At 37.9% G+C, this 25,245-nt stretch overlaps 1 protein-coding gene across 2 annotated transcripts in view; it reads left to right on the forward strand.

The window, feature by feature from the left end:
* ARNT (aryl hydrocarbon receptor nuclear translocator) overlaps positions 1-25,245 on the forward strand; it is a 63,992-nt gene that overhangs the window by 30,126 nt on the left and 8,621 nt on the right. For both annotated transcript variants that reach the window (XM_082654364.1, XM_082654365.1), the window contains exons 4-14: positions 2,521-2,565; positions 5,322-5,366; positions 7,668-7,881; positions 11,578-11,791; positions 12,986-13,088; positions 16,154-16,219; positions 16,642-16,727; positions 18,276-18,352; positions 19,010-19,144; positions 21,406-21,480; positions 23,647-23,798. In XM_082654364.1, the coding sequence (XP_082510490.1) occupies positions 2,521-2,565; positions 5,322-5,366; positions 7,668-7,881; positions 11,578-11,791; positions 12,986-13,088; positions 16,154-16,219; positions 16,642-16,727; positions 18,276-18,352; positions 19,010-19,144; positions 21,406-21,480; positions 23,647-23,798 (1,212 nt within the window). The remainder of the gene's footprint in view (positions 1-2,520; positions 2,566-5,321; positions 5,367-7,667; positions 7,882-11,577; positions 11,792-12,985; positions 13,089-16,153; positions 16,220-16,641; positions 16,728-18,275; positions 18,353-19,009; positions 19,145-21,405; positions 21,481-23,646; positions 23,799-25,245) is intronic.

The following is a 25,245-nucleotide window of genomic DNA, read 5'->3' on the forward strand; positions in this document are numbered from 1 at the left end:
GCTTCAGTAGTTGTGGCACACGGGCTCTACTAACTAACTAACTACTGATAGCTGTGGCTCGTGGGCTCTAGAGTGCAGGCTCGGTAGTTGTGGCGCACAGGCTTAGTTGCTCTGTGACATGTGAGATCTTCCGGGACCAGGGCTCGAACCTGTGTCCCCTGCGTTGGCAGACGGATTCTTAACCACTGTGCAACCAGTGAAGTCCCAAGTGTCATTTTGTTATATTCTCCAGACAACATCTATAAAATATATATATTTTTTTAAACAGAAGAAATTTATTTTCTTACAGTTCTAGAGGCTGGAAGTCTGCGGTCAAGGCACCAGCATGGTTGGGCTCTGGTGAGAGCTCTCTTCTTGGCTTGCAGATGGTTGCTTTCTTGTTGTGTCCTCACACAACAGAGGAAGAGGAAGAGAAGTAAGAGAGAAAAAGAGAGAGAGAGAGAGAGAGACCATAAAATAATTTTTAAGAATATAAAGGCTTTGAAATTCTAGGTACAATATTAGAGTTGCTAGTATCTAGAATGCTTCTCAAATTCAAACAAATGCATGTACAAATCCACCAGGGGTTCTTGATAAGATAGAGATTATAATTCATTAGGTCTGTGGTAGTACCCAAGATTCTGCATTCTAATAGATTCCTAAGTGATGCTGCTGTTTCTGGTCCACTGACCACATTTTGAGTAGCAAATATCTGCAAGATTCATTCTTGAGATTCAAAATTAATATGAAAGGACTTCCCTGGTAGTGCAGTGGTTAAGAATCCGCCTGCCAGTGCAGGGGACATGGGTTCGAGCCCTGGTCCGGGAAAATCCCACATGCTGTGGAGCAACTAAGCCTGTGCACTGCAGCTACTGAGCCCATGTGCCACAACTACTGAAGCCTGTGTGCTTAGAGTCCGTGCTCCGCGACAAGAGAAGCCACCGCAGTGAGAAGCCCACACACGGCAACGAAAAGTAGCCCCTGCTTGCCACAACTAGAGAAAGCCTGTGCACAGCAACGAAGACCCAACTCAGCCAAAAGTAAATTAAAACAAACAAACAAACAAAATTAATATGTAAATTATAGGTCTCTTTTTTCAGCTTAGATCACTGTTTTCATTAAAAGTTTGTAGCGGGCTTCCCTGGTGGCGCAGTGGTTGAGAGTCCGCCTGCCGATGCAGGGGACACGGGTTCATGCCCCGGTCCGGGAAGATCCCAGGTGCCGTGGAGCAGCTGGGCCCGTGAGCCATGGCCACTGAGCCTGCGCGTCCAGAGCCTGTGCTCCGCAACAGGAGAGGCCACAACAGTGAGAGGCCCGAGTACCACAAAAAAAAAAAAAAAGATAATTTCCATGATACTTGAAGAACTCCTGCAACTCAATAACAAAAAAACAACCTGATTAAAAAATGGGCAAAGGACTTTCAATAGACATTTCTCCAAAGAAGATACACAAATGGCCAAAAAGCATATGGAAAGATGCTCATGATCACTAATCAGAGAAATGTAAATCAAAACCACAATGAGTAGGCCATTAGGCTGGCCACCATCAAAAAACCCGGAAAATAACAAGTGTTGGTGAGGATATGGGGGAATTGGAACTCTTGTGTACTGTGGATGGGAATGTAAAATGGTGCGGCCACTTTGGAGGAACATTAAAAACAGAATTATCATATGATCCAGCAGTGCCACTTCTGGTGATATATCCAAAAGAATTGAAAGCAGGATCTTGGAGAGATATTTGCACACTCATGTTCACTGCCCAATTTTTCATAGTAGCTGAGAGGTGGAAGCACCCCAAATATCCATTGACGAATAAAGAAGTGTGGTATATACAGCTAGTGGAATATTATTCAGCCTTAAAAAAGAAGGAAGTTCTATCACATACTACAACGTGGGTGAACCTTGAGGACATTATACTAAATGAAATGAGCCAGTCACAAAAAGATAAATACTGTACGATTTCACTTATATGAGGATCTAAATAAAGTAGCCGAAATCAGAGAGACAGAAAGTAGAATGGTGGTTGCCAGGAGCTGGGCGTGGGATGGGGGCAGGGAGAGTGGGAGGATGGTGTTCAGTAGCTATAGAATTTCAGTTTTTCAAGGTGAAAAAGTTCTAGAGATATTTTGTACAACAGTGTGAACATATTGTAGTTAGCACTACTGAATTGTACACTTAAAAATGGTTAAGATGGTAAATTTTGTGTTACACGTTTTTTGCCGTAATTAATGAAAAACAAAAACAAAACAATCCCTAACCTCAGTGGTGTTGACAGGGTAGTCAGCTGTGCCCTCATGAGATCATCATCTGTTTTTGGAGTGTCTGATAAGTAAGAGTAAAGGACACATTAGAACCCTGACAAATAATAGTCATGGGTTTTTAAGTTCTGTGGGATGCTGTTATTATCTCTGTTGTTCTGTGATGCCTTTTCATTGGCTTTTTTTTGTTGAATATTTTTTACCCCTTTCTAGTTTTCCTTTCAGAGTGAAATAGATATAACAAGTGTAATGCCTTGGACTAAGCCCCTTTTTTTCTCCTTCAGGTGTGATGACGATCAGATGTCTAATGATAAGGAGCGGTTTGCCAGGTAATGTAGTAGAGCATCTTGGTCCTTGTCGTGGGACCAGGCAATTCAAAAATACTGAGTTTTAATTTTATCTCAGTGAGAGTTAATTTCTCTATCCAGTCTGTTTCTTCTTCTGAAAGCTGTTGAAATTTAGTATTATACTTGTTTACGTTCGGGTAACAGGGCTTCAGACTTACGGCTTCAAACTAATGGTATATTTTACCCAGTGTTTTTATGTATGTGTTAGATAGCTATACAATGTGCTTGCTGGGTGTCCACAGGAACACAAACAATATGAATTTCTTTGTTGCATTTATTATTAAGTGGATCTACAAAATCTGTATAGATAATGGTTTTATTTTTTTAAAAATAACAGCAAAGAAATGATTTATGTGAAGACTGGAGTTTTTATTGAAAACAATATGTTTATCTGTCAAGAGGATGAAAAATAATTTGCTTTATTAAACAGATCCTTCTCAAGTCAAATATTGGTTTATTTTTAGAAAGTTTATTCTATATATTATTAAGTAGTAAGTTATTTGTTTTTTAAATATCGAGTTTGCAGCCACCTCAGAAAAGTGAATAATCCCAAATCCAGTGCTTAACTAATAAGCATTTACTATTTATTCATTGCTGATACTGCTGGTCTGGGGCCCATACATTGAGAACAATTGATGTAGAGGGCTAAGAAATATCAGTCAGAGTAGTTTAAAACTACTCTGAAGCAGTGAGATGCCATCATAAGCTTTGAATGAGATGCTAATATATAAAATGCATATGGGATTTTTCTCTAGTAGCAGTATATAGGACTGATTAAACAGAAGCACTATAGTGAGGGAGGTAGATATGAGGCTATTGAAATAATAAGACAGTGATAAAATCATGAGGGCCTGGGCTAGAATGGTGGCAATGACAGTAGGAAAGGAGTGACTTTAAGAGGTTTTTGAAGAATTTGTTTATCGAAGTAGATACTTGTAAACATTTTAGGATGTGGACCATCTCTAAAATGAGAAGTTAATAATAGGGATTTGGGGAGTAGTTTTTCAAAAGCTGCATTAGAAAGTGAAGCCATCAAATAGTAGTGGTGGTGGTACAGGTTCATAGTCTCTTGACTGAAATTCCTAAAAGCTATGAAAACATGACCTGAACTGTTTTAGACTTCATTTGTCTTGCTTAATGTGAATATTTATACATTCATGTATTTCACTCGGAAATATTAGAGTGGATAAGGGATTATGGATCTGTAGGAGTAGGAGTAGTAATAGGAATTTTAGATATTTAACTTTCAAACAAAGGAACTCATTTCTTTTTCTTTTTTTTTTTTCTTTTTGGCTACACTGTGTGGCTTGTGGTATCTTAGTTCGCTGACCAGGAGTTGAACCTGTGCCCTCAGCAGTGAAAGTGTGGAGTCCTAACCACTGGACTTCCAGGGAATTCCCAGAACTCATTTCTTTAAGATATGATTTGTTAAGCTAGTTCACCTCACATATCCTCCTTCGGAATTCAGTTAGAGGGTCTTTAGAAGCTTAAATGAATTTTCCCAACTTTTTGAAAAAATGATTTGTAGTTTGTTAAGGAATTATAACAACCCAATGAACATGAAACTTCACTTAATATCACTGTTTTCTTTCTCTTCTGGTAAGTATGCATAAGTTTTCACATGGTTCTTATCATTACTGTGTTATTTTTTGTCTCTTTTTTTTTCCTGCTGGCCATTTTTTAGAAACTTTCCCATATATTGATAAAGTCATTATATTTGTCATTTTTAATAGCTAGTCTTTCAGCCTGTTATGTCATACTTAGACTTTTTTTGTTACTCTATTTATTGTTACCTCTTTATGTTTTTATATATATATATATTTATATATATATATATTTTTTATATATATATATATATATTTAAGATGGAATTGATTACTGATAAACTGGCCTACCAACACCTTGTTTCTTCCGCTGTCACCAATCCTTATAGTATTTTAGTTATCCAGAGAAATTTAGTGATAATCTTTGTAGCCCCCTCCAGGAAGGGGGAGTTGGTACTAGGATCTAGCAATGTTATGGCTTTATTGCAGAGAAATGGGAAAGTGACTGAATCGAAATTTACTACTTTAGGATCAAATCATTGATAGGGAATATATCAGAAACTTAGCTCTTAGTTTTATTTATGTAATTTCTCCAGTGAAGCTGTTTGGTTATTTTGTCTGTGAGTGCATGTGTGCTATATGTGTGTTATAGAAAGATTGTGATCACTTGTTTGACATTCTTATCATGATTTACTGTTTGATTTTTTTTCATTATAGAATAGCATATGTGGATATCATTTTCTTTTCAGATTGGGATCATTGTGTGAGAATGGTATTCCCTTGTTTGTTTCTTGTTCAAACTGTATATCCTTGGTTTCTACAGAGAATGATTGGCTTACTGTGCTCAGATTATGTTAATTTATAATGAATATTAGCCTTGCTTTTATGTTGACCTTTGTCCTGTAAGTTACTTTTTCTTAATCCTAACAGATGGCTTTTTAGAGTTACAGGCAAGGTTCTTGTCCATATTTCCATTTTCCCCTCTCTTCTCTGCATCTGTTTTGTTCTATTTCTTTTCTTTCCTTCCCTTCCCTTTTTTCTCTGTCCCTTCCCTCTCTCCTTCCCTTCCTCCCTCGCTTCCTTTCTTCCTTCCTCTTTCTTCCCTTCTTCCCTTCCTCCCTCCCTCCCTTCTTTCCTTCCTTCCTTCTTTCTTTTTATTTTACTTTTAGCTTAGTTCGTTAATTCTGTTTTTAGGTCGGATGATGAGCAGAGCTCTGCGGATAAGGAGAGACTCGCCAGGTAGGAGAACAGTGTCTTTTGGCATGATGAAGCAGATCATGCTGCTTTTTCTATCCTTTTTCTTATTCTGCTCTTTTCTTCCCCTTTCTCTTCGTGTTTTTCCTTGTCTGTGGCAAGAGAGGACAAGATTTTTAGAAGTTTGTGTGTAACAGGAACTTTGGCTTCCCCCATCAGAAAGTGGGTGGTTGAAGGAACTTTACTTAGGAATTTAAGAAATTGCTATTAGTTTTTATAGATTTCTCTTTTTATCTTTATCTTAGCACTAAGTTTCACAGAATAAAAAGCTTTCAGAAACAGTGCAGCTGTGCCAGTTGGTGCTTTAGCAGGGAAATACTCCTTTATCAGAAAACCAGTAAATATATCTGTGTTTGCAATTAGTTCCCAGTCTTTAGGCCTCAGTATTTACTCCACACCTCTCTAGAAGGCTCACCCTTATTTTCCTGTGTAGACTCACAGTCTAGATTACTTTGTCACAGCAGTACTGGTGTTGCTTTGGTGATTGAATCTTTTGTGTTTCCCAGAAAAGCTTAGCAGCCTAGATGTGGCTGTTTAAAAGATCAGCCTTATGGATTTCAGTGTCAGAAATCTGTCAGATACTAGGAAAATGGGTGCTTTATGTTTGAGTATTGAATTTTATGTTTCTCAGGCAAAGTAATTGAATGTCAATCTATGTTGTGAGACCTTTTCAGTAAAGGAGACTCTATGGAGTTGTCTTTGGAGACTGTTGTCGATAATGTAGAAATACTGTGGAAGAAATGTGCCCAAATTTTCCTGTTTTTTGGTCTCTGTGATTTGGGATACTCAGTAGGAGGTAGATCACTAATACCAGTACCAGTTTTTATTACTTCCCCCCTCTTACCTACCATTTCCTCTTTCAGCTGGGCCGCAAGCTCATTTTGCTGCCATTTCAACTTATGTCTCCTACGAACTCTTTCACTTTCATAAAACTGATTGGTGTGGTATGGTGGGAAGAACATTGCCTTCATTGGGAATGAGGGCAGCCCTTAGAAGAGTCAGTTAACTGCTTGACCTTAGTTTGCTCTTATCATAAAAAAGAGATTTATGTTAGATTTGTTGTGTTCTTTTTGTTTTGGCAGAGAACTTTTGTTCCAATAGAATCCTTAAGTGGTAATAGAAGTCAATAAAAAAGACAAAAGCAAAGCTGCTCAAGTAAAAACAGAAATGTAGCATGTTGTTTGGGTCTTTCCTTGAAGCAGTCCCACAGAAGACACTGAGGAACTATTAGGCTTTTCAGAAATCCAGTTTGAAAACTACTGGATTACTATTTTTAACAATGATACTCTGTTTGATTTTGAGGAAGTCAGTATTGGAGATATGTTCCACTTACCCTGGTGAGATCCAGATTGTATGTTTTCAGGCCTTTAAACATCTTCCTGTCCACTTCACTCCTATTCTCCAGTTCGCTTTGTCCCAAATTGGGCACCCATAAGGGACCTCTAGTAGATGATATCTTACAAATCTCATGAGCTCAGTGTACTGGCACCAAACCCAGATAGAGAAGGTAGGGCTTTGTGCATTAGTGGGACAAGTAAAACTTCCAATTCTGCCGTCTAGTGTTGAGAATAAGAGAGAAGCTTAGAACAAACAGCATTTTATAGACCAAGGGAATCTATACTATCAATTCTTGTATCAGCTGTTGAGCAACATACTTGTGTTGGAAAAAATTGGTCATTTTATGTTTTCAGCCTTTAAAAAGTTGAATTGGTAGACATGAAATCAGCCAAGCTGCTTTCAGCATTTTTTAAGACTGTCATTTCTTTTTTTTTTCCTAACATCTTTATTGGAGTATAATTGCTTTACAATGGTGTGTTAGTTTCTGCTTTATAACAAAGTGAATCAGCTGTACATATACATATATCCCCATATCTCTTCCGTCTTGTGTCTCCCTCCCTCCCACCCTCCCTATCCCACCCCTCTAGATGGTCACAAAGCACTGAGGTAATCTCCCTGTGCTATGTGGCTGCTTCCCAAGACTGTCATTTCTTAAAACACATTTTGTTCTGAGGGAGTGGTAATTTACATAGGAAGTGAAGTTTCCAGGAGTTAGAATTGCTGGTATCTGCTTGTACCCTGTCTGCCTCATTAGTTTCTATTCCATACTTGCTCTGCATGAGAAGTTTGGCAAACCTTACTTTAACTTCTGAGACTTAAGCATCACTAAATCTGAATACCATATTTCTTCAGCAGCTCACTTGGTATTCATATCTCTCTCCTGGCTCCCAAATGGCCAGATGTGACCACCTGGATGGGGCTTCTCCTCTCTCTCTCTCTCCAATGCAGGGAAAACCATAGTGAAATTGAACGGCGCCGACGGAACAAGATGACAGCCTACATAACAGAACTGTCAGACATGGTACCCACCTGTAGTGCCCTGGCTCGAAAACCAGACAAGCTAACCATCTTACGCATGGCGGTTTCTCACATGAAGTCCTTGCGAGGAACTGGCAACACATCCACTGATGGCACCTACAAGCCGTCTTTCCTCACTGATCAGGTCTCTGGGAAGCACAGCTGAGAGAGTCTAGAATCTTTTGAAGGTTTTGATCCTTTTGGGGTAGATGACCATAATCCTGAATAGCACATTATATTGGGAGTCAGAGCAGAGCTAAGTGTGTAGTTTCTTATTTATTTATTTAATTTATTTTTCGACTGCTTTGGGTCTTCGTTGCTGCGTGCAGGCTTTTTCTAGTTACGGTGAGTGGGAACTACTCTTAGTTGTGGTGCGCAGCCTTCTCATTGCGGTGGCTTCTCTTGTTGTGGAGCACGGGCTCTAGGTGCGCGAGCTTCAGTAGTTGTGGCTTGTGGGCTTAGTAGTTGTGGTTTGTGGGCTCTAGAGAACAGGCTCAGTAGTTGTGGCACATGGGCTTAGTTGCTCCGCAGCATATGGGATCTTCTGGGACCAGGGCTCAAACCCGTGTCCCCTGCATTGGCAGGCAGATTCTTAACCACTGTGCCACTAGGGAAATCCCTGTAGATTCTTTAAAGCACAAGAATTCCGCTCTGAAGGAAATATTCAGACCATGGGAGAGTGAGTTTTGATCCCTGACTATATCATTTATTAGCTTTGGAGCAGTGAGAAGTAGAGAAGAATTGTGAAAGCTATTTAGCAAAACTTATAGGTACTTTAGAACTGTACTCATGAAGAACAGTGGAATCACAGGGAGAAGAAATGACTGTGTCCATGAACCAGTTCTTTTCCTTGGCTTTAGGGTTATAGAAGATGGAAGGAAACTAGTTTTTATTCTTGAAGCAGCTTCCAGTTTTAGTGATACAAGGAGTCTAATAGGAAGTTGTTGCTTAGAGATGTACTCTGGTACATTTGATGCACTATGAGAGAAATAGAGAAGGCAAAAACATTTCCAGCCTTTCAGGAACTCAGTCTGAATATGGATATGTGAGTGGTAGGATACACACATAAGTGAAAAATGATAGGAAAATGGGTACGGAGAAGAAATGCCTTAAAAAACTTATTAATAATTTATATAGGATTAAATATGTGTGTGTGTGTGTGTGTATATACACACATTAGAGGAATAGCTAAAGTGAATAGAATGGCCAGGCCTGAGTGAGAATAGTCAGCAAAAACTTCAAAGAGTAAGGAAGCCATGTTGTGTTTTATTAAAAATAACACTTGGTTATTGCAGAAAAACTTGTAAAATATAGGAAGTATAGGGAAGAAAAAATTGACCTGTGATGCCATGCTTTTATTCAGAGGATTAGAAGGAAAGAAAGAATATAATTTGGAAGAAAGGAATAAGAATTTTCCAAATAGGATGGTCTGTATGAAAGTACATATAGCACAGATATTATATATATGTACAATGAAATAGCTAATCAATTTGTTCTAACAGAACACATACAGATATTGATTCAACAAACTCCAGTAATGCACATTTTTAAGCTAACCAGGTTCTTTGTGCTATTAGAAATGTAAAGAGTGGTAAGAGATAGTCACTGGTAGAAACAGACATGTAAGTAAATCAATCATAATATAAACACAGAATCAGTTCTGTATCAGAAAGAGGTGCAGTAATAAGTCCTGTAGAAGTGCAAATATGGAAAGCAAAGAATAGGGGAATAGGGTTGTAAGTATTGGAAATAACTTGATCAAAAGCATAGTGAGAATAATCAGGTTATTCAAGGAAAATCAGGTAGTTTAGCGTGCCTTGGGAGATGGTAATAGGAAAGTAGGCTGGGACCTGATGATGGAATATTTAGGTGTTATGTTAAATAATTTAGATTTTAATTTTTAGGCAATGGGGAGCTATAAAAAATGTGGTAGCATTTTAAGGATGGATTGGAGACAGTGAAAGCAGGAAGACCATTTGTCTTGGCATGAGATGACTAGAACAGTGACGTTGTATTTGAAAATAAAATTGATAAAACTGAGTTATCCCTGGAGTGTGAGAAAAAGGAGTTAAGAGTTTTGAGGCCTGTATCCTGAGAGGAAGGGAATACTGTTAATCAAGAAAGGGAATGCTAGAAGAGCACAGAGGATTGTTTTCGAAGGGGGAAATGATAGGTTTTGAGATGTTGAAATTGAATTGCTGGTAAAATGTCTATTTGGAGATGCTTAATAGATTTTAGGCAAGTCTAGGCATATGGATTTGGGTATCATTTCTTAGTGGAGGAGTGGATATGATTTCTCAGGGAGAGAGTATGGGATAGAGAAGAGAACTTAGGATAGAACCTTGGAAATGCCTACACTTGAGACTTGAATAAAGGAAAGGGAACCTGAAGCAGAGAAGGTACATTTGGAAAGGAAGTATAAGTTGGAGTGCAGTGTCATAGAAGCTAGGGAGAAATAAAATTTAAAGGGTAAAGTGAACAACACTATCAGATATGCAGTGACATTGAGTAAAATGATATGGACTCAGGAAAGGGGACTTGAGTTGGCATTTAGGAATACATTAGTAACCTGAAAAAACATGAATGTAGTGGTTTAGAGTGAAGATTGCAGTGGGTTTGAGAAATAAGTGAAAAGAGAGTAGAGCCAGTGAGTGTAACACTACTCTTAATTTAAGCTTGGCGCTGAAAGATGAATTGGGCGAAGTTGAGGGAAGTTTTGTATAGAATTGAGAAAACTTGATCATGTTTAAGATCTGAGGGGAGGGGCTTCCCTTGTGGCACAGTGTTTAAGAATCCACCTGCCAGTGCAGGGGACACAGGTTTGAGCCCTCGTCCAGGAAGATCCCACATGCGGCGGAGCAACTAAGCCCATGTGCCACAACTACTGAGCCTGCGCTCTAGAGCCCGTGACCCACAACGACTGAAGCCCGTGTGCCAAGAGCCCGTGCTCCGCAACAAGAGAAGCCAGCGCAATGAGAAGCCTGCGCACTGCAACGAAGAGTGGCCCCCACTCGCCACAACTAGAGAAAGCCCGCGCACAGCAACCAAGACCCAACGCAGCCAAAAATAAATAAATAAATAAATTTATTTTAAAAAAAAAAGATCTGAGGGGAAAGAGAGAGAACACCAATATTTGTAGAGCAAGATCCTAAAAAGAGACCAGAGAGAGTGAGATCTAGAACTCATTTATTTATTTAAAAAGTAATTTTTAAAAATTTATTTATTTATTTAATTTATTTATTTTTGGCTGTGTTGGGTCTTCATTGCTGTGCGCGGGCTCTCTCTAGTTGTGGAGAGTGGGGGCCACTTTTCGTTGCGGTGCGCAGGCTTCTTATTGCGGTGGCTTTTCTTGCGGCGGAGCATGGGCTCTAGGCATGGGGGCTTCAGTAGTTGTGGCGAGCGGGCTCTAGAGCGCAGGCTCAGTAGTTGTGGCGCATGGGCTTTGTTGCTCCACGGCATGTGGGAACTTCCCGGACCAGGGCTTGAACCCGTGTCCCCTGCATTGGCAGGTGGATTCTTAACCACTGTGCCACCAGGGAAGCCCAAGAACTCAATTATTGTTAATGGTAAGCCTTTTTATTCCCTGTCTTGAGTTCTGAGGTAAAGAGGAGGAGATGGATAGTGACATAGACACATTGAGGAAATACCTATTGGAAAAACCTCTCTTGTCCATGAAGGTGGTTACATTTAGGTTGCAAAGCTGTGCCTGTGGATTAGACAGAAGCCAGCAATTACTTATGGAGAGATACATATGGCCTGAAGTGTCTTACTTCTTTCCATGAATAATATTTGGTTTTTCAGAAGAGTTCAGTTTTAACTTGTATTTCTCTTCCTTGGGCAGGAACTGAAACATTTGATCTTGGAGGCAGCAGATGGCTTTCTGTTTATTGTCTCATGTGAGACAGGCCGGGTGGTATATGTCTCTGACTCAGTGACCCCTGTTTTGAACCAGCCGCAGTCTGAATGGTTTGGTAGCACACTCTATGATCAGGTGCACCCAGATGATGTGGACAAACTTCGTGAGCAGCTTTCCACTTCGGAAAATGCCCTGACAGGTATGAGTTAATACGGATGGAAAATGAATAGCAAATTCTTTCTTCTTTTTTTTTCTGAGATAGAAGAGGTGTTTTAACTCTTAAATTTTTTGATTGAATCTGGCAAAACTTTTAGAATTTTCTCCTTCAATGAATATAATCTGTTCTTTTTATCCACATGCAGGTAATATATTTTGTAGCTCATCTTTAGAAAATGTTTCATTAGTGACAATGCTTATAAAAAGTTTACTTTGATCTTAATATTAGTGTAAATACACAGTAAAGGCCAAGCCTACAATAACCCCCACCCCCACCCCTCCAGCCATTCCAGAAGAATGAAATTATCCATTTTCTGTCTCATTTGTTGGGTAAATACCTGGTATTTTTTCTACCCAGTTGTGCTTGGCTTTGACTTGGTATTAGGTTCTATGATAGTAGATTTTTATTTTAGAGGGGGATGATTATCAGTGTGTAAGGTGTTTTCTTGGTTTTTTTTTGTATTTATACTATCTTTCTGTCTTGTTTTTGCCCCCACCTCCACACCCCCATTTAATGTTATTCAGTCCTTCTGCCCTAGTTTGGCTGAAGGAAACAAGTCACATCTGCTCCTAAGCGATCTAGAAAAAATTTTAATGTGGAAGCAGATTAAAACTGGTAATTAAAATAAAATCCATTATGGTCATATTAATGTTGGTATTTAGCTTTCATTTATGTTTTTATGGGTTTCATTTTCCTAATTCTTCTTTTTCCCAAAAGTTCCCACTGGTTTCTGTATAATAAAGGGAGGAACAATTTTAGCATGAGACAGATGGGTGTTTCTGTAGCATATAAAATTACTTGTTATTAAACCAGTGACATTCACTCCGTGTGTGTGTGTGCGTGCATACGCACATGCATGTGTGTTTATAAAAATAATCAGACCTAAGGATATAGCCTTGCTCTTGCTTGCCAACTTTACCTACTTCTACTCCTGTCTTGCCTTGCACAAAGTTATTTCCAGTGCTTTGAACTGAAGAGTAAGTAAGATTCACTGATGGGAACAGAGGTGTTTTAGGCTTGAAAAAAATCCATCTCCTACTTGGCTTATTCTCTTATAAGCAAGGAGATTGGAGAGCACGAATAGGCTACTTACTTATCTTTGCCTCCAGTATCTCTGTCTCCCTCTTCCCCACACACAAGAATGTACTCCAGACTGTTCTTCACATCCTTCTTCAGGGCGTATCCTTGATCTGAAGACTGGAACAGTGAAAAAGGAAGGTCAACAGTCTTCCATGAGGATGTGTATGGGCTCAAGGAGATCTTTTATTTGCCGTATGAGGTGAGTGTCAGGATGAGGATTGTGATTTGCCATAGGAAGAATTAAGAGCTGAGGGTTTGATTTCTGGTCAGAGGAGTTAAACTTCTAAATCCAAGATCCAGTTAGATTAAATTTAGCTCTCGAGACCCACGTAAGTTGTAACACAGAATAAAGCGTTAAGGAAACTAACATTTACTGAACTCCTCCTATGCCAAACATTATGATAGGTGCTTTATGTCTGTCATCTCATTTCCCACAACTGCCCAATAGGGTAGAATTCATGGTTACTATTTTGCTGATTAAAAAAAAAAAAAAGACTCAAAGAAATTGACTTCCCAGGATTACATAGATAATTGTTTGATACAGGATTTTATTCTAATCCATACTAGTTGGATGCCGATACCTATGTTTTTTCCCAGTATATCACAAGGCAACATCCATGTACTCAGATCATTTCTGCACCCCTCCTTTTTTTGTAGAAATTTAAGACTTTATTATGTCTTTCACTTAATATTTAGCATTAATAAATTATATACTATACATTTTAGGATTCTGAAGAAAGGATAGTGATACTTTTCTTCACAGCTAGAGAAAATACTTCTTAAAGTCACAAAATAAATTCAGGTTGTATAATGGAAATTGACTACATTGTACGAGAGGATGCTTCTTAGAAATGATGAATAGGATATTAAGAAAGGTTTCCTGGGGGAGTTTAAAAATTGAATATTATGTGGCTTAGTGGTTTAGAGTAGTTTCTGGACCCAGACTACTGGATTTATCACTTATCTTCTGAGACCTTGAGCAGATTAAATGACTGCTTTGTGTTTGCTTTTTTAAAAAATATTTATTTATTTATTTATTTTTGGCTGGATCGGGTCGTAGTTGCAGCGCATGGGCTCTTTGTTGCAGTGCATGGGCTTCTCTCTATTTGTGGTGTGCAGGCTCCAGAGCACATGGACTCAGTAGTTGTGACGTGTGGGCTCTCTGGTTGTGGTGCGCGGGCTCCAGAGCGGGTGGTCTCAGTAGTTGTGGCTCACAGGCTTAGTTGCTCCACAGCATCTGGGATCTTAGTTCCCTGACGAGGGATCGAACCTGCCTCTCCTGCATTGGAAGGCAGATTCTTAACCACTGGACCACGAGGGAGGGTCCCCCTGCTTTGTGTTTTTATTTCTTCATCTAATATAGGGAGTTATATCAACCTCATAAAGTTGTTATAAGGATTAGATGAATAAATATATGTAAAGATGCTTAAAATAGTGCATGACACATGTAAAATTCTGTGTAAGTTTTATTTATTATTAAAGAAGTGAAAGAAAGAAAGTAGAGGATGGGAGACAGTGTTGCAACATGTGGACATGGCTAATGCAAAGACATAGGCAGGAACAAGATAAATAATAACGAAATGTAGCAAATAGATTGTGTTGCAGCATAGTGCTGGAGTCAACAAACCACAACTCTTTGTTTGTAAATAAATCTTTATTAGAACATAGCCATGCCCATTTGTTCGCATACTGTCTGTAGCTGCTTTTGTGCTATAATAGCAGAATTGACTAGTTGCAACAGATTGTATGGCCCACAAAGCTGAAAATATTTACTGTCTGGTCATTTACAGAAAAAGTATACTAACCCCTGATGTAGAGAATCTCTGCATTTGCAGAGCATGTAGAACATTTTGACTTAAAATTCTGGGATAGTTACAAGTTTTAGAAATACCAAACCTGACTTCTTTATCCTTCCTTGTTAGGGGCATTGTTACCAATTTTCTGTGTCAAGTTGTATTCAGAACCTGTTATCTGGCTGTTAACTGATGGAAGCTTCTTTGATAGTGTAGTGCAACTTTTTTTTTAATTTATTTTTTTATTGAAGTATAGTTGAATTACAGTGTTGTGTTAATTACTGCTGTGCAGCAAAGTGACTCAGTTATACATATATATTTTCATATTCTTTTCCATTATAGTTTATCACAGGATATTGAATATAGTTCCCTGTGCTATACAGTAGGACCTTGTTGTTTATCCATTCTACATATACCAGTTTGCATCTGCTAATCCCAGACTCCCAATCCAGTCCTCTCCTACCTCCCTCTCCCTTGGCAACCTCCAGTCTGTTCTCTATGCCCCTGATTCTGTTTCTGTTTCATAGATAGGTTCATTTGTGTCATATTTTAGATTCCACATATAGGTGATATCATATGGTATTTGTCTTTCTCCTTCTGTTTTACTTCACTTAATATAATGATCTCTAGTTGCATCCATGTTGCTGCAAATGGCATTTCATTCTTTTTTGTGGCTGCATAGTATTCCATTGTATATATGTATCACATCTTCTGTATCCATTCTTCTTTCAGTGGACATTTAGGTTGTTTCCATGTCTTGGCTATCGTGAAAAGTGCTGCTGTGAATGTAGGGGTGCATGTATAATACCCTTTTTTTTTTTTTTTTTTTGGTAGTACGCGGGCCTCTCACTGTTGTGGCCTCTCCCGTTGCGGAGCACAGGCTCCGGACACGCAGGCTCAGCGGCCGTGGCTCACGGGCCCAGCCGCTCCGCGGCATGTGGGATCTTCCCGGACCAGGGCACAATCCCGTGTCCCCTGCATCGGCAGGCGGACTCTCAACCACTGCGCCACCAGGGAAGCCCTGTAATACCTTTTTGAATTATAGTTTTGTCTGGGTATATTCCCAGGAGTGGGATTGCTAGATCATATGGTAATTCTATTTTTAGTTTTCTGAGGAACCTCCATACTGTTTTCCACAGTGGCTGCACCAACTTACATTCCCACCAACAGTGTCGGAGGGTTCCCTTTTCTCCATACCCTCTCCAGCATTTGTTATTTGTAGACATTTTAATGATGGCCATTCTGACTGGCATGAAGTGGTACCTCATTGTAGTTTTGATTTGCATTTCTCTAATAATTAGCGATGTTGAGCATCTTTTCATGTGCCTATTGGCCATCTGTATTTCTTCTTTGGAGAAATGTCTCTTTAAGTCTTCTGCCCATTTTTCCATTGAGTTGTTTGTTTTTCTGTTGAGTTGTATGAATGATAGTGCAACTTAATTGCTTTTAATCTCTCTGTTCATTGAAACAGGTGTGGCAGTAGCTCTGTGGACCCAGTCTCCATGAATAGACTGAGCTTTGTAAGAAACAGATGCAGGTGAGATCCTAAGCTGTAAAAATAAAAACCCAAAGGGATGGCCAAGTACCTTTAGAGATCGTCACATTTTCAACTATTTTACTATTGTACTTCCTTCAGCAGCCCTCACCCTCATCCCTCACTTCCCAGTTACTTTTTTTCTGGCAATATTTTCCTGAACTTCTAAATCTTTTGCTCATCCTGTTGAAGGAAGTTACGCTACCACTTTACCTATTGATACTTTCTTCCTGCTGCAGTACCTTTCAGTTGCTTTACTTTGGCAAAGGTAAAATATATGCTGGTCACTTTTGGGTGGGAAAGGTCCAAGTACAGTCGTCCTGTTTTATAAACACCCAAGAGCCTAAAGTTAAAGGTACTAAGCCAGCATTGCCTTTTAAATGTTACTGGGTAGGGTTTTCTCCTCACACCTGTAATTTTTCTAGGAATGGACTTGGCTCTGTGAAGGATGGGGAACCTCATTTCGTGGTGGTCCACTGCACAGGCTATATCAAGGCCTGGCCCCCAGCAGGTAGGAAAGTTGAATAGTGACTTCTTCCTGGGTGCAGCAAGTTCCTCACAGAGTCCAAGAAAGTTAGCTAATATTTATCATGTACCTGTAGTATATGAAATGTACTTTGGTATAAACTGTAATAGGAAAGAAAAAGTGGACTCCTTCCCTTCCTTTATGGATCTTATATTCCAGTTAGGGAGATGGATTACTCAGACTTGAAAATGACTTGGTGATGGCTGTGTCACAGAATGTAGTTTTTAAATGTCCAAATAGTAATGTATACTGAATACCTGTATCTAAGTATTTGTGTGCAAAGAAGCAGTTGACATTGAATGCAGTTGATTTGGGAAAGTTTTCTAAAGAAGGAGCAAGACTTGGATGGAGAAGCGGGTAAATGGCTTGATTGTAGTAACTTGTAAAGGGGATATTCTCTGCAAAGACTTTAAATCAGGATGTGAGCGGATTAATTTTACTAGAACTTGAAGTCAAAAAGGGAATGTGAGAAAAGTGGTTGGGGTACAAGGATCAGCCTTTTAACCTGGCTTGTCAGAGTTTCCAAATCGTAGCAATTTTATTACCTCCCTGCTGGCTAGGTGTGCCTGGGAAGTGGGGGTTTTAGGGAGATAGAAACTAAGAGAGGCAAGGTGGTGTATTTTGGTAAAGGTTAAACTTTGGATTTGGAAAAACCTGGGTTTGATTCTGGCATTGTTATTTATTAGTGGTATAACTTAGGGTAAGTTGCTTGACTTGTATGGGAAAAAAAACCCCTCAATTTTCTCATCTATAATTTAGAGATAATATAACCCATATAGAGTTATTGTGAGGATTAGATTTAATGTAAGGAAAGCACCCAGCCTAGTGCCTGGCATATGGTAGGCACCCAATAAATGGTAGTTAAATGTAATTAAGAAAAATTAATTTTAAGTCATAATGAAGTTTGAACTTTTTAGTTTATATACTGTATAAACCATGCGTTTGAGATACACATGATCTTTTATACTTCTATGTAGCTCTCAAAGAAATACTATTTTTCTTGGTAAAAAGAAGAAAAATATGCAAAGAGTAGGGGGAAAGTGCATCCTTCTTCCCTTTCCACATAAACATTGAAACACTAGCTTGTCTCTTTTCCAAAGTACATAAATAACTATTGGTGTTTGGTTTAATCTCATTTTTGGTTGTTTGCTTACTTTGAAAGTCACAGGTTAGGCAAGACATCCGTTCTCTGCCTATGATATGGTCACAGAGTAAATGGCTGTCTTCATATGTATTTGGTTTGGCCAGCATAGTCTTTTAGAATACTTTGAGTGGGACTGTACTCTGCAGTTTATTATAATTAATGTGAGTATAATATATGAATTAATATATATAAAAGTTCTTAAAATAGTACCTGATATATATGGTAAGTTCTTTGGGTTGTTTACCTTTATTTCTTATTTTCAGCAGTCTGTATTGTTTCATACCTAGTCTCTTCATACCTACATGTGTTTTAAATCTTTACATATCTGACTTTGGAAGGCAATTGAGTTTGAGATACCTGTTAAACCTTTTAACTTCACCTTCCTGAAGGTGTCTCCCTCCCAGATGATGACCCAGAGGCTGGCCAGGGGAGCAAGTTTTGCCTGGTGGCTATTGGCAGACTACAGGCAAGTATGAATTTTTCACATCTATATCACCCATTTTCAGTAGGAGAAAATCTCCTTCAGGATGTGTTCATGTTATTTTTTCTTTTACTCTCTGAATACAAATGAAGAATTCTGAAAAACTCCGAACATTTTGAGGAATATGGTATTCATAGTTAACATTGCTTCTCTTGGATTTAGCAGAAGCTGAAGAGAGTGAGAGAGAGAGATCTTTTCCTCTTTCATTCTTTTAGCTTTGCAATGCTGAATTTTCTATTTCCAACTAATTTCTTTTGCTCCTATACAATAGAAGAGAGATCTTTTCATTTTTCATTACATGACTAACAGTAGAGAATTGGAATTATTTTGATTCTCCTTATAAAAACAGATGTTTCTTGGTTACTTGGGAGTATAATTTTCCAATCTGAATAGTGAATACCACCTAGCTAAATGAAAGTAAGTGGGTTTTAGGTTGAATGAATTATTACCTTTCTTTACAAAGTTCGTGAAGAGTACATGTGTAGGAGTGGAGCTAGGCCTCATGCCCTATCTGTGATGATCACTTTTTCCTTTTTGGATGGGTTGTGAAAGTTTAGAAATTCCTAAAATTGGAAACCTGATGGGAAATACATCTGTAAAGAATGGTGTCATTTTATCTCATTTTTATCTCTTTTCTTTCAGGTAACTAGTTCTCCCAACTGTACAGACATGAGTAATGTTTGTCAGCCAACGGAGTTCATCTCTCGACACAATATTGAGGGAATCTTCACTTTTGTGGATCATCGCTGTGTGGCTACCGTTGGCTACCAACCACAGGTGAGGAACTGGAGCTATTACACCACTGATATTTAGGCTTCTGTTTTCCCTTTGCTATGCTGAGATTATTCAATCGTATAATTCCAGAGATAACCAAAACATGTCAGCCCCAACTCAGAAAAAGAGATGATCCTAGTCTGTTGATAGCTAAATATAATTTCAGCTTCCTACCAAGGTTGTCTGATCTAGAAAAATATGGCTTGTGAAACCAGGCTGGAGCAGCAGGTACAGGTAATGTATTTCTTTTTTGTTAGTGATATTAATACAGATGATGATGCAAAAACTAGTTATAATGATTTGGCCATCTTTAGATAATTCATATAATCATCTAGTTGCATAGTAACCCATAAAGTATGCAAATTTAGCACCAGTTATTATGATTTATTTAGATATCTCATTCAGCAGACCAGGTAACTATGTCTGAATTGAGAAACAAGTCATTACATAAACTTTCAAAATTATAGCTGCCAGGAGGGACTTCTGTAAAGAGGTTGTTGCAAAAGAGATCTTGAAAAAGGAGAACAAAGTCAGAGAGCATTTACAGTACCTGATGCAACACCTGTTGTAAAGCTGTTGTTACCAACACAGCGTGGTGTTGGTGTAGGAATAGTTACATAGATCAGTAGATAAGAATCGAGTCTGTTCTCATATTTATGGTCAACTGATTTTCAACAAAGATGCCGAGACAATTCAAGGGGAAAAGAAGCTTTTCCAATAGATGGTGACGGAACAATTGTATACTCATAGGCAAAACAAAACAGAAAGAACTTAGACTCTTACCTCACACCGTACACAGAAATCAACTCGAAGATATAAATGTGTAAGTGCCAAAGTTTTATAAAACATCTAGAAGAAAATAGGATAAAATCTTTGTGATCTTGAGTTAGGCAAAGATTTTTTTTTTGGCCACGTTGTGCAGCTTGCAGGATCTTAATTCCCCCACCAGAGATTGAACCAGGGCCACAGCAGTGAAAGTGCCGAGTTCTAATGACTGGACTGCCAGGGAATTCCCTAGGCAAAGATTTTCTATATGACCCTAAAAGCATGATTCACAAAAGAAAAAATTTGGTAAGTTGGGTTTCATAAAAGTTAAAATTTGCCCTCTTAAAAGGGCATCATTAAGAAAGTGAAAAGACCAGCCACAAATTGGGGGAAAATATTTGTAAATCATATATGTGAAAAAGGATTTGTATCCAGAATAAAGAACTCTCAGAACTCATTAAGACAACCAGCCAGTAAAAAAGGGGCACAAGATTTGAATAGACATTTCACCAGAGAAGCAATATGAATGGCATATAAATAGTTGCTTGTCATTAGGAAAGTACAGATTAAAGCCACAATGAGATACCACTATATGCCCATTAGAATGGCTATCATCAAAAAGTACTGGCAGGAACATGGAGAAACAGAACCTTCATACATTGTTAGTAGATAAGTAAAATGGTATAACTACTTCGGAAAACCATTTTGGCAGTTTCTTTAAAAGTTAAACATACACTTACCCTACAAATTAGCAATTCCACTCCTAAGTATTTACCCAAGAGAAATGAAAACATATGTTCACACAAAGATTTATACACAGATGTTCATATCTGTATTATTCATAATAGCCAAAAAGTGGAATGTCCATTAACTAGTGAATGGATACACACTGTGTTATATCCATGTTAGAATATTTATGAGCAATAGAAGGGATATACTATTGATACATGGAACAACATAGATGAACTTCAAAAATATTGTGTTAAATGAAGGCAGCCAGACACAGAAGACTACCTATTGTATGATTCCATTTGTATAGAAAAGGCAAAACTGAAGAAGCAGAAGCAGATCAGTGGTTGGCCAAAGGATTAGGAGCAGGGATTGACTACAAACAGGCAGAAGGGCACTTTTGGGTGCAGTGGACGTGTTCTAAAACTGAATTGTGGTAATGGTTGTACAACTGTATAAATTTATTATAGGTCATCAAATTAGAATTATAAAATTCATTTAGAATGAGTGAGTTTATCTAAATTATACCTCAAATCTGTAAAAAATTCAGTTAAAATAAATGTACAATATCCTGAAAAAGAAGAATGCTCTAGAGGTCAGTTGTTTAGCAGATTCCATCTTTTTTTGTTTGTCTTTTTTTTCCCCCCTCCACTCTTATCCATAATCTTAGGATAAAAGCAAGAGAAATGAAATCCAAGTCTCCTACTAATGGCCCAGGAAAGTTAGATGATCATAAAAGTGTCAATTTTACTCTTCTTTTTCTCTTTTAGGAACTCTTAGGAAAGAATATTGTAGAATTCTGTCATCCTGAAGACCAGCAGCTTCTAAGAGACAGCTTCCAACAGGTAACTTTTTTTCCTGGTTTGGATTGGAATAGTATTTTAATCTAATATCTATTATTACATTCATTCCACAAATATTTATTGACTGCTGATTAACCTAGTACTGTGGCAGGCCCTGCAGTTTTATGTACTTTAGTACTTAACCTGTATTTTTAAGAAACAGAAAAGGACCAGTACTTTGAAACTATGGATAATGTTCAAGGTATTTTTGTTTGGCTTTGGCTACTCAGTGTCTTATATCCAAGAGGCTGTCTTTAAAATATTTAAAATAGTCTACACTTCACTGAACAGTGGATAGTAGTTGAAAAATTCATTTCATGGTTCTTTTATAGATAAGTGAAAGTTGGCTCTTAATTGTAAGCAAACTCTTAATTTCAGGCCCTAGATCCTGAAAACATCTGGCGAATTTAATTTCAGGACAGGCTTGGCTTTAGATAGTAGCTCTTACTTTATATTAGACTGGTTAGTTTTCCTCTTTAAATCTCAATAGTGTTTTTACTGATACAATGGGTATATAAGGTAAAGCATTTAAAGCACAAAGGCCAACTTCTAGAGGAAATCAGACAATGGCAGTAAAAAGTCTCTCTGTCTCTAATTCCTCAGCATCACCTGTTCCATCCACTCACATTCCATGTACGGGTAGTCTTTTTTTTTTTTTTTTTTGGTAGTGTAGTCTTAGAAAAGCTATTCTGACTTCTGTTGAAACCATTCAAAGCTAAGGACGTGGACTTCTGGCAGTGCGAGATGTTGTACAGTATATTTTAAATCCATGAAATTCATAATTCTCACGCTTAGGGCCACAGAGTATCACTTGATCATTTCTAGAAAAATGTTTATTCCAAAGCAATGGGCCATATATACACTCTGTAATCTCATGGTTTTTATTCTGACATCAGTTGCTGCTATGATACTAGAGTACAGAAGCAAAGGTACTTTTTAATGTGCAGACTAGTTGCTGCTTACTAGTTGCTGATATCTAGATTTTGATGTTTCTTATGTCTAGATGGATTTGTATTTCTTTTTGCTTTTCAGTACATAAATTTAGTTGCTATTTCTAGTGAAGGTTTTTCTCTTTTTTTTTTTTCTTCCCATTTTGATTCTTGTCATGCTTTGTTTCACATTTGATTTTTTAAAATTTTATTTATGTATTTTAAATGTGCCATTTTATTATTGCTAAGTGAAGTATGTCCCGTTTTCTGTTATAATTATTTCTCAGTCAGATTGTAATGTCAGCGGTTACTGCCACACTCTTGTCAACTTAAACACAAATGTTATCACTTAACTTTTTCTTAAAAAGCAATTTAAAGTGTAGGTATTTTGAATTACTGGGCTTATACTTCATTGGCATGAATATGTACAGTAATAATCAGGTTTCAAATCCAGTATTTAGTTTGTATACAAATGTAATGATGTTCGTTGTGCATATATTATACAGTGAGCACATGTATTAAAGACTACTTATTATTGTTTAAATGTAGATGTTCATATCTCATTTCTTTTTTATAATGTTAAATAAATGTTCTTAAAAAAAGAAAAAATACATAGCCTAGTGCTTGACATATAGTAAGTACCAAATAAATGTTAGCTGCTAATATTATTTTTTTACTGTTAAGGAGGGGATTCAAAAGATTATTTTCTGTTCTTTGAGATTAGAAACTAAAATGATCTAAAATTGCTTTCTTTTAAAAAATAAAAGCAAAACAAAACTAAAGCCAACTTAGTTTTATTTATAGAAACCTTCATGGGTGCTATGAAAACAAATTCTCAGGCTTGGCAGAAAAAGCTAGGATTGAGGGGCAACATATAAGCTATGTTCAGTGTCATTAAACTTATAAACTCCTAGTAAATTTGCTAGATCAGTGTATCTTTAAGGGACTTTCTAAAGGAAGTGGGGAAAGGTAGTCTTTTCTCTCCTGGAATAATTGTTACTCCTGTTTGATATTGACAAGAGTGGTTAGATAGCTTGGGACTCTGAGAAGAAACATGATAAATATACCTCCTTATTGTTTAGTCACTTATTTCTACTCCCCAAAACAACAAAATGTTGTTTTGCTAGTAACATTGCAAGAGACTGTTACTTCAAGGACAGTGACACGAGGATCTTAAGGTTGTAAATGTCTAAAGAAAATTTTTTGTGGGTTTCAACTGATAGCATGAAAACTTTTTCAGGTGGTGAAGTTAAAAGGCCAGGTGCTATCTGTCATGTTCCGGTTTCGGTCTAAGAACCGAGAATGGCTCTGGATGAGAACCAGCTCTTTTACTTTCCAGAACCCTTACTCAGATGAAATTGAGTACATCATCTGTACCAACACCAATGTGAAGTATGTACCATAAAGACCTTTTCCAATGTTGGGATTTCTCACGGGCCAAGTCTGCTTAGCCTTATCAGGTTACCTCCTCTTCTACTTTTCTAGTAGTAAACACCATTATTTCTTCATCTTCCAACTTCTTAGAATTTGGGGTAGTTCATCCAGGTAGAGTAAAATTTTTTTTAATTTAATTTTTTACTAGAGTATAGTTGACTTATACAGGTAGAGTAAAATTTTAACAAACAGTAGCTTAGAGACTAGATTCTGAAATGTGAAGGGTTTGGTCAGTTGACCTTTGAACAACATGAATTTGAACTGTGTGGGTCCACTTATATGCAGATTTTTTTCAGTAGTAAATGCTACAGTACTACGTGAGCTGCATATACGGAGGGCCGACTAAGTTATACTCAGATTTTCGACGGCTCAGAGCGTCGGTTCCCCTAACCCCCGTGTTATTCAAGGGTCAACTGTATTTCAACTTTATGTTTCAACCCTTTTTAGAAAGGATTTTTTGTTGTTGTTGTTGTTTTTGTTTTGTTTTGCGGTACGAGGGCCTCTCACTGTTGTGGCCTCTCCCATTGCGGAGCACAGGCTCCGGATGCGCAGGCTCAGCGGCCATGGCTCACGGGCCCAGCAGCTCCGCGGCATGTGGGATCTTCCCGGACCAGGGCACGAACCCGCGTCCCCTGCATTGGCAGGCGGACTCTCAACCACTGTGCCACCAGGGAAGCCCAGGATTTTGTTTTTTATACACCAGTTTATTACTCTAGTCTGACAGGAATTTTTTCTAGAGCAGGTATCTGCAAACTTTCTGTAAAAGACCAGATACTAAATATTTTAGCATTGTGGGGCATACAGTCTCTATTGCAGCTTCTCAATTCTGCTGTTACAGCACGAAAACAGTTCCAGACAAATGAAATGGATAAAGATGGCTGTGTTCCAGTAAACTTTTATTTACAAAAGTAGGCAACGGACTGGATTTGGCCCACGGACCATAGTTTGCTTTAGAGCATAGCTATATTCACTCTTTTGTTAGCTTCTGTTTCTCTGTTCCTTGATTCTTTTCTCTTTGAAATTTCTCAGCTTTGTAAGAAACAATTTTATTAAAATAGATTTCATATACCATACAGTTTACTCATTTAAAGTGTACAGTTTCTTAAGTATGTCACAGGGTTGTGCAAGTATTACCACACACACACAAAAACTATTACCTCCAAAGAAATCCTGTACTAATTAACGGTCATCCTCCCCAAGCCATATGTAACAACTATTCTATTCTGTGTCTCTATAAATTTGTCTGTTCTTATAAATGGAAACATATAATATATGGTTCTTTTGTGACTGGCCTCTTTCACTTAGTATAATATTTTAAGGATCATCCATGTTGTAGCATGTATCTGTACTTCATTTCTTTTTATTGCCAAATAATATTGCTTTGTATTGGTATACCACATTTTGT

Source organism: Grampus griseus, assembly GCF_964374135.1.
Source record: "Grampus griseus genome assembly, chromosome: 1".
Taxonomy (NCBI): domain Eukaryota; kingdom Metazoa; phylum Chordata; class Mammalia; order Artiodactyla; family Delphinidae; genus Grampus; species Grampus griseus.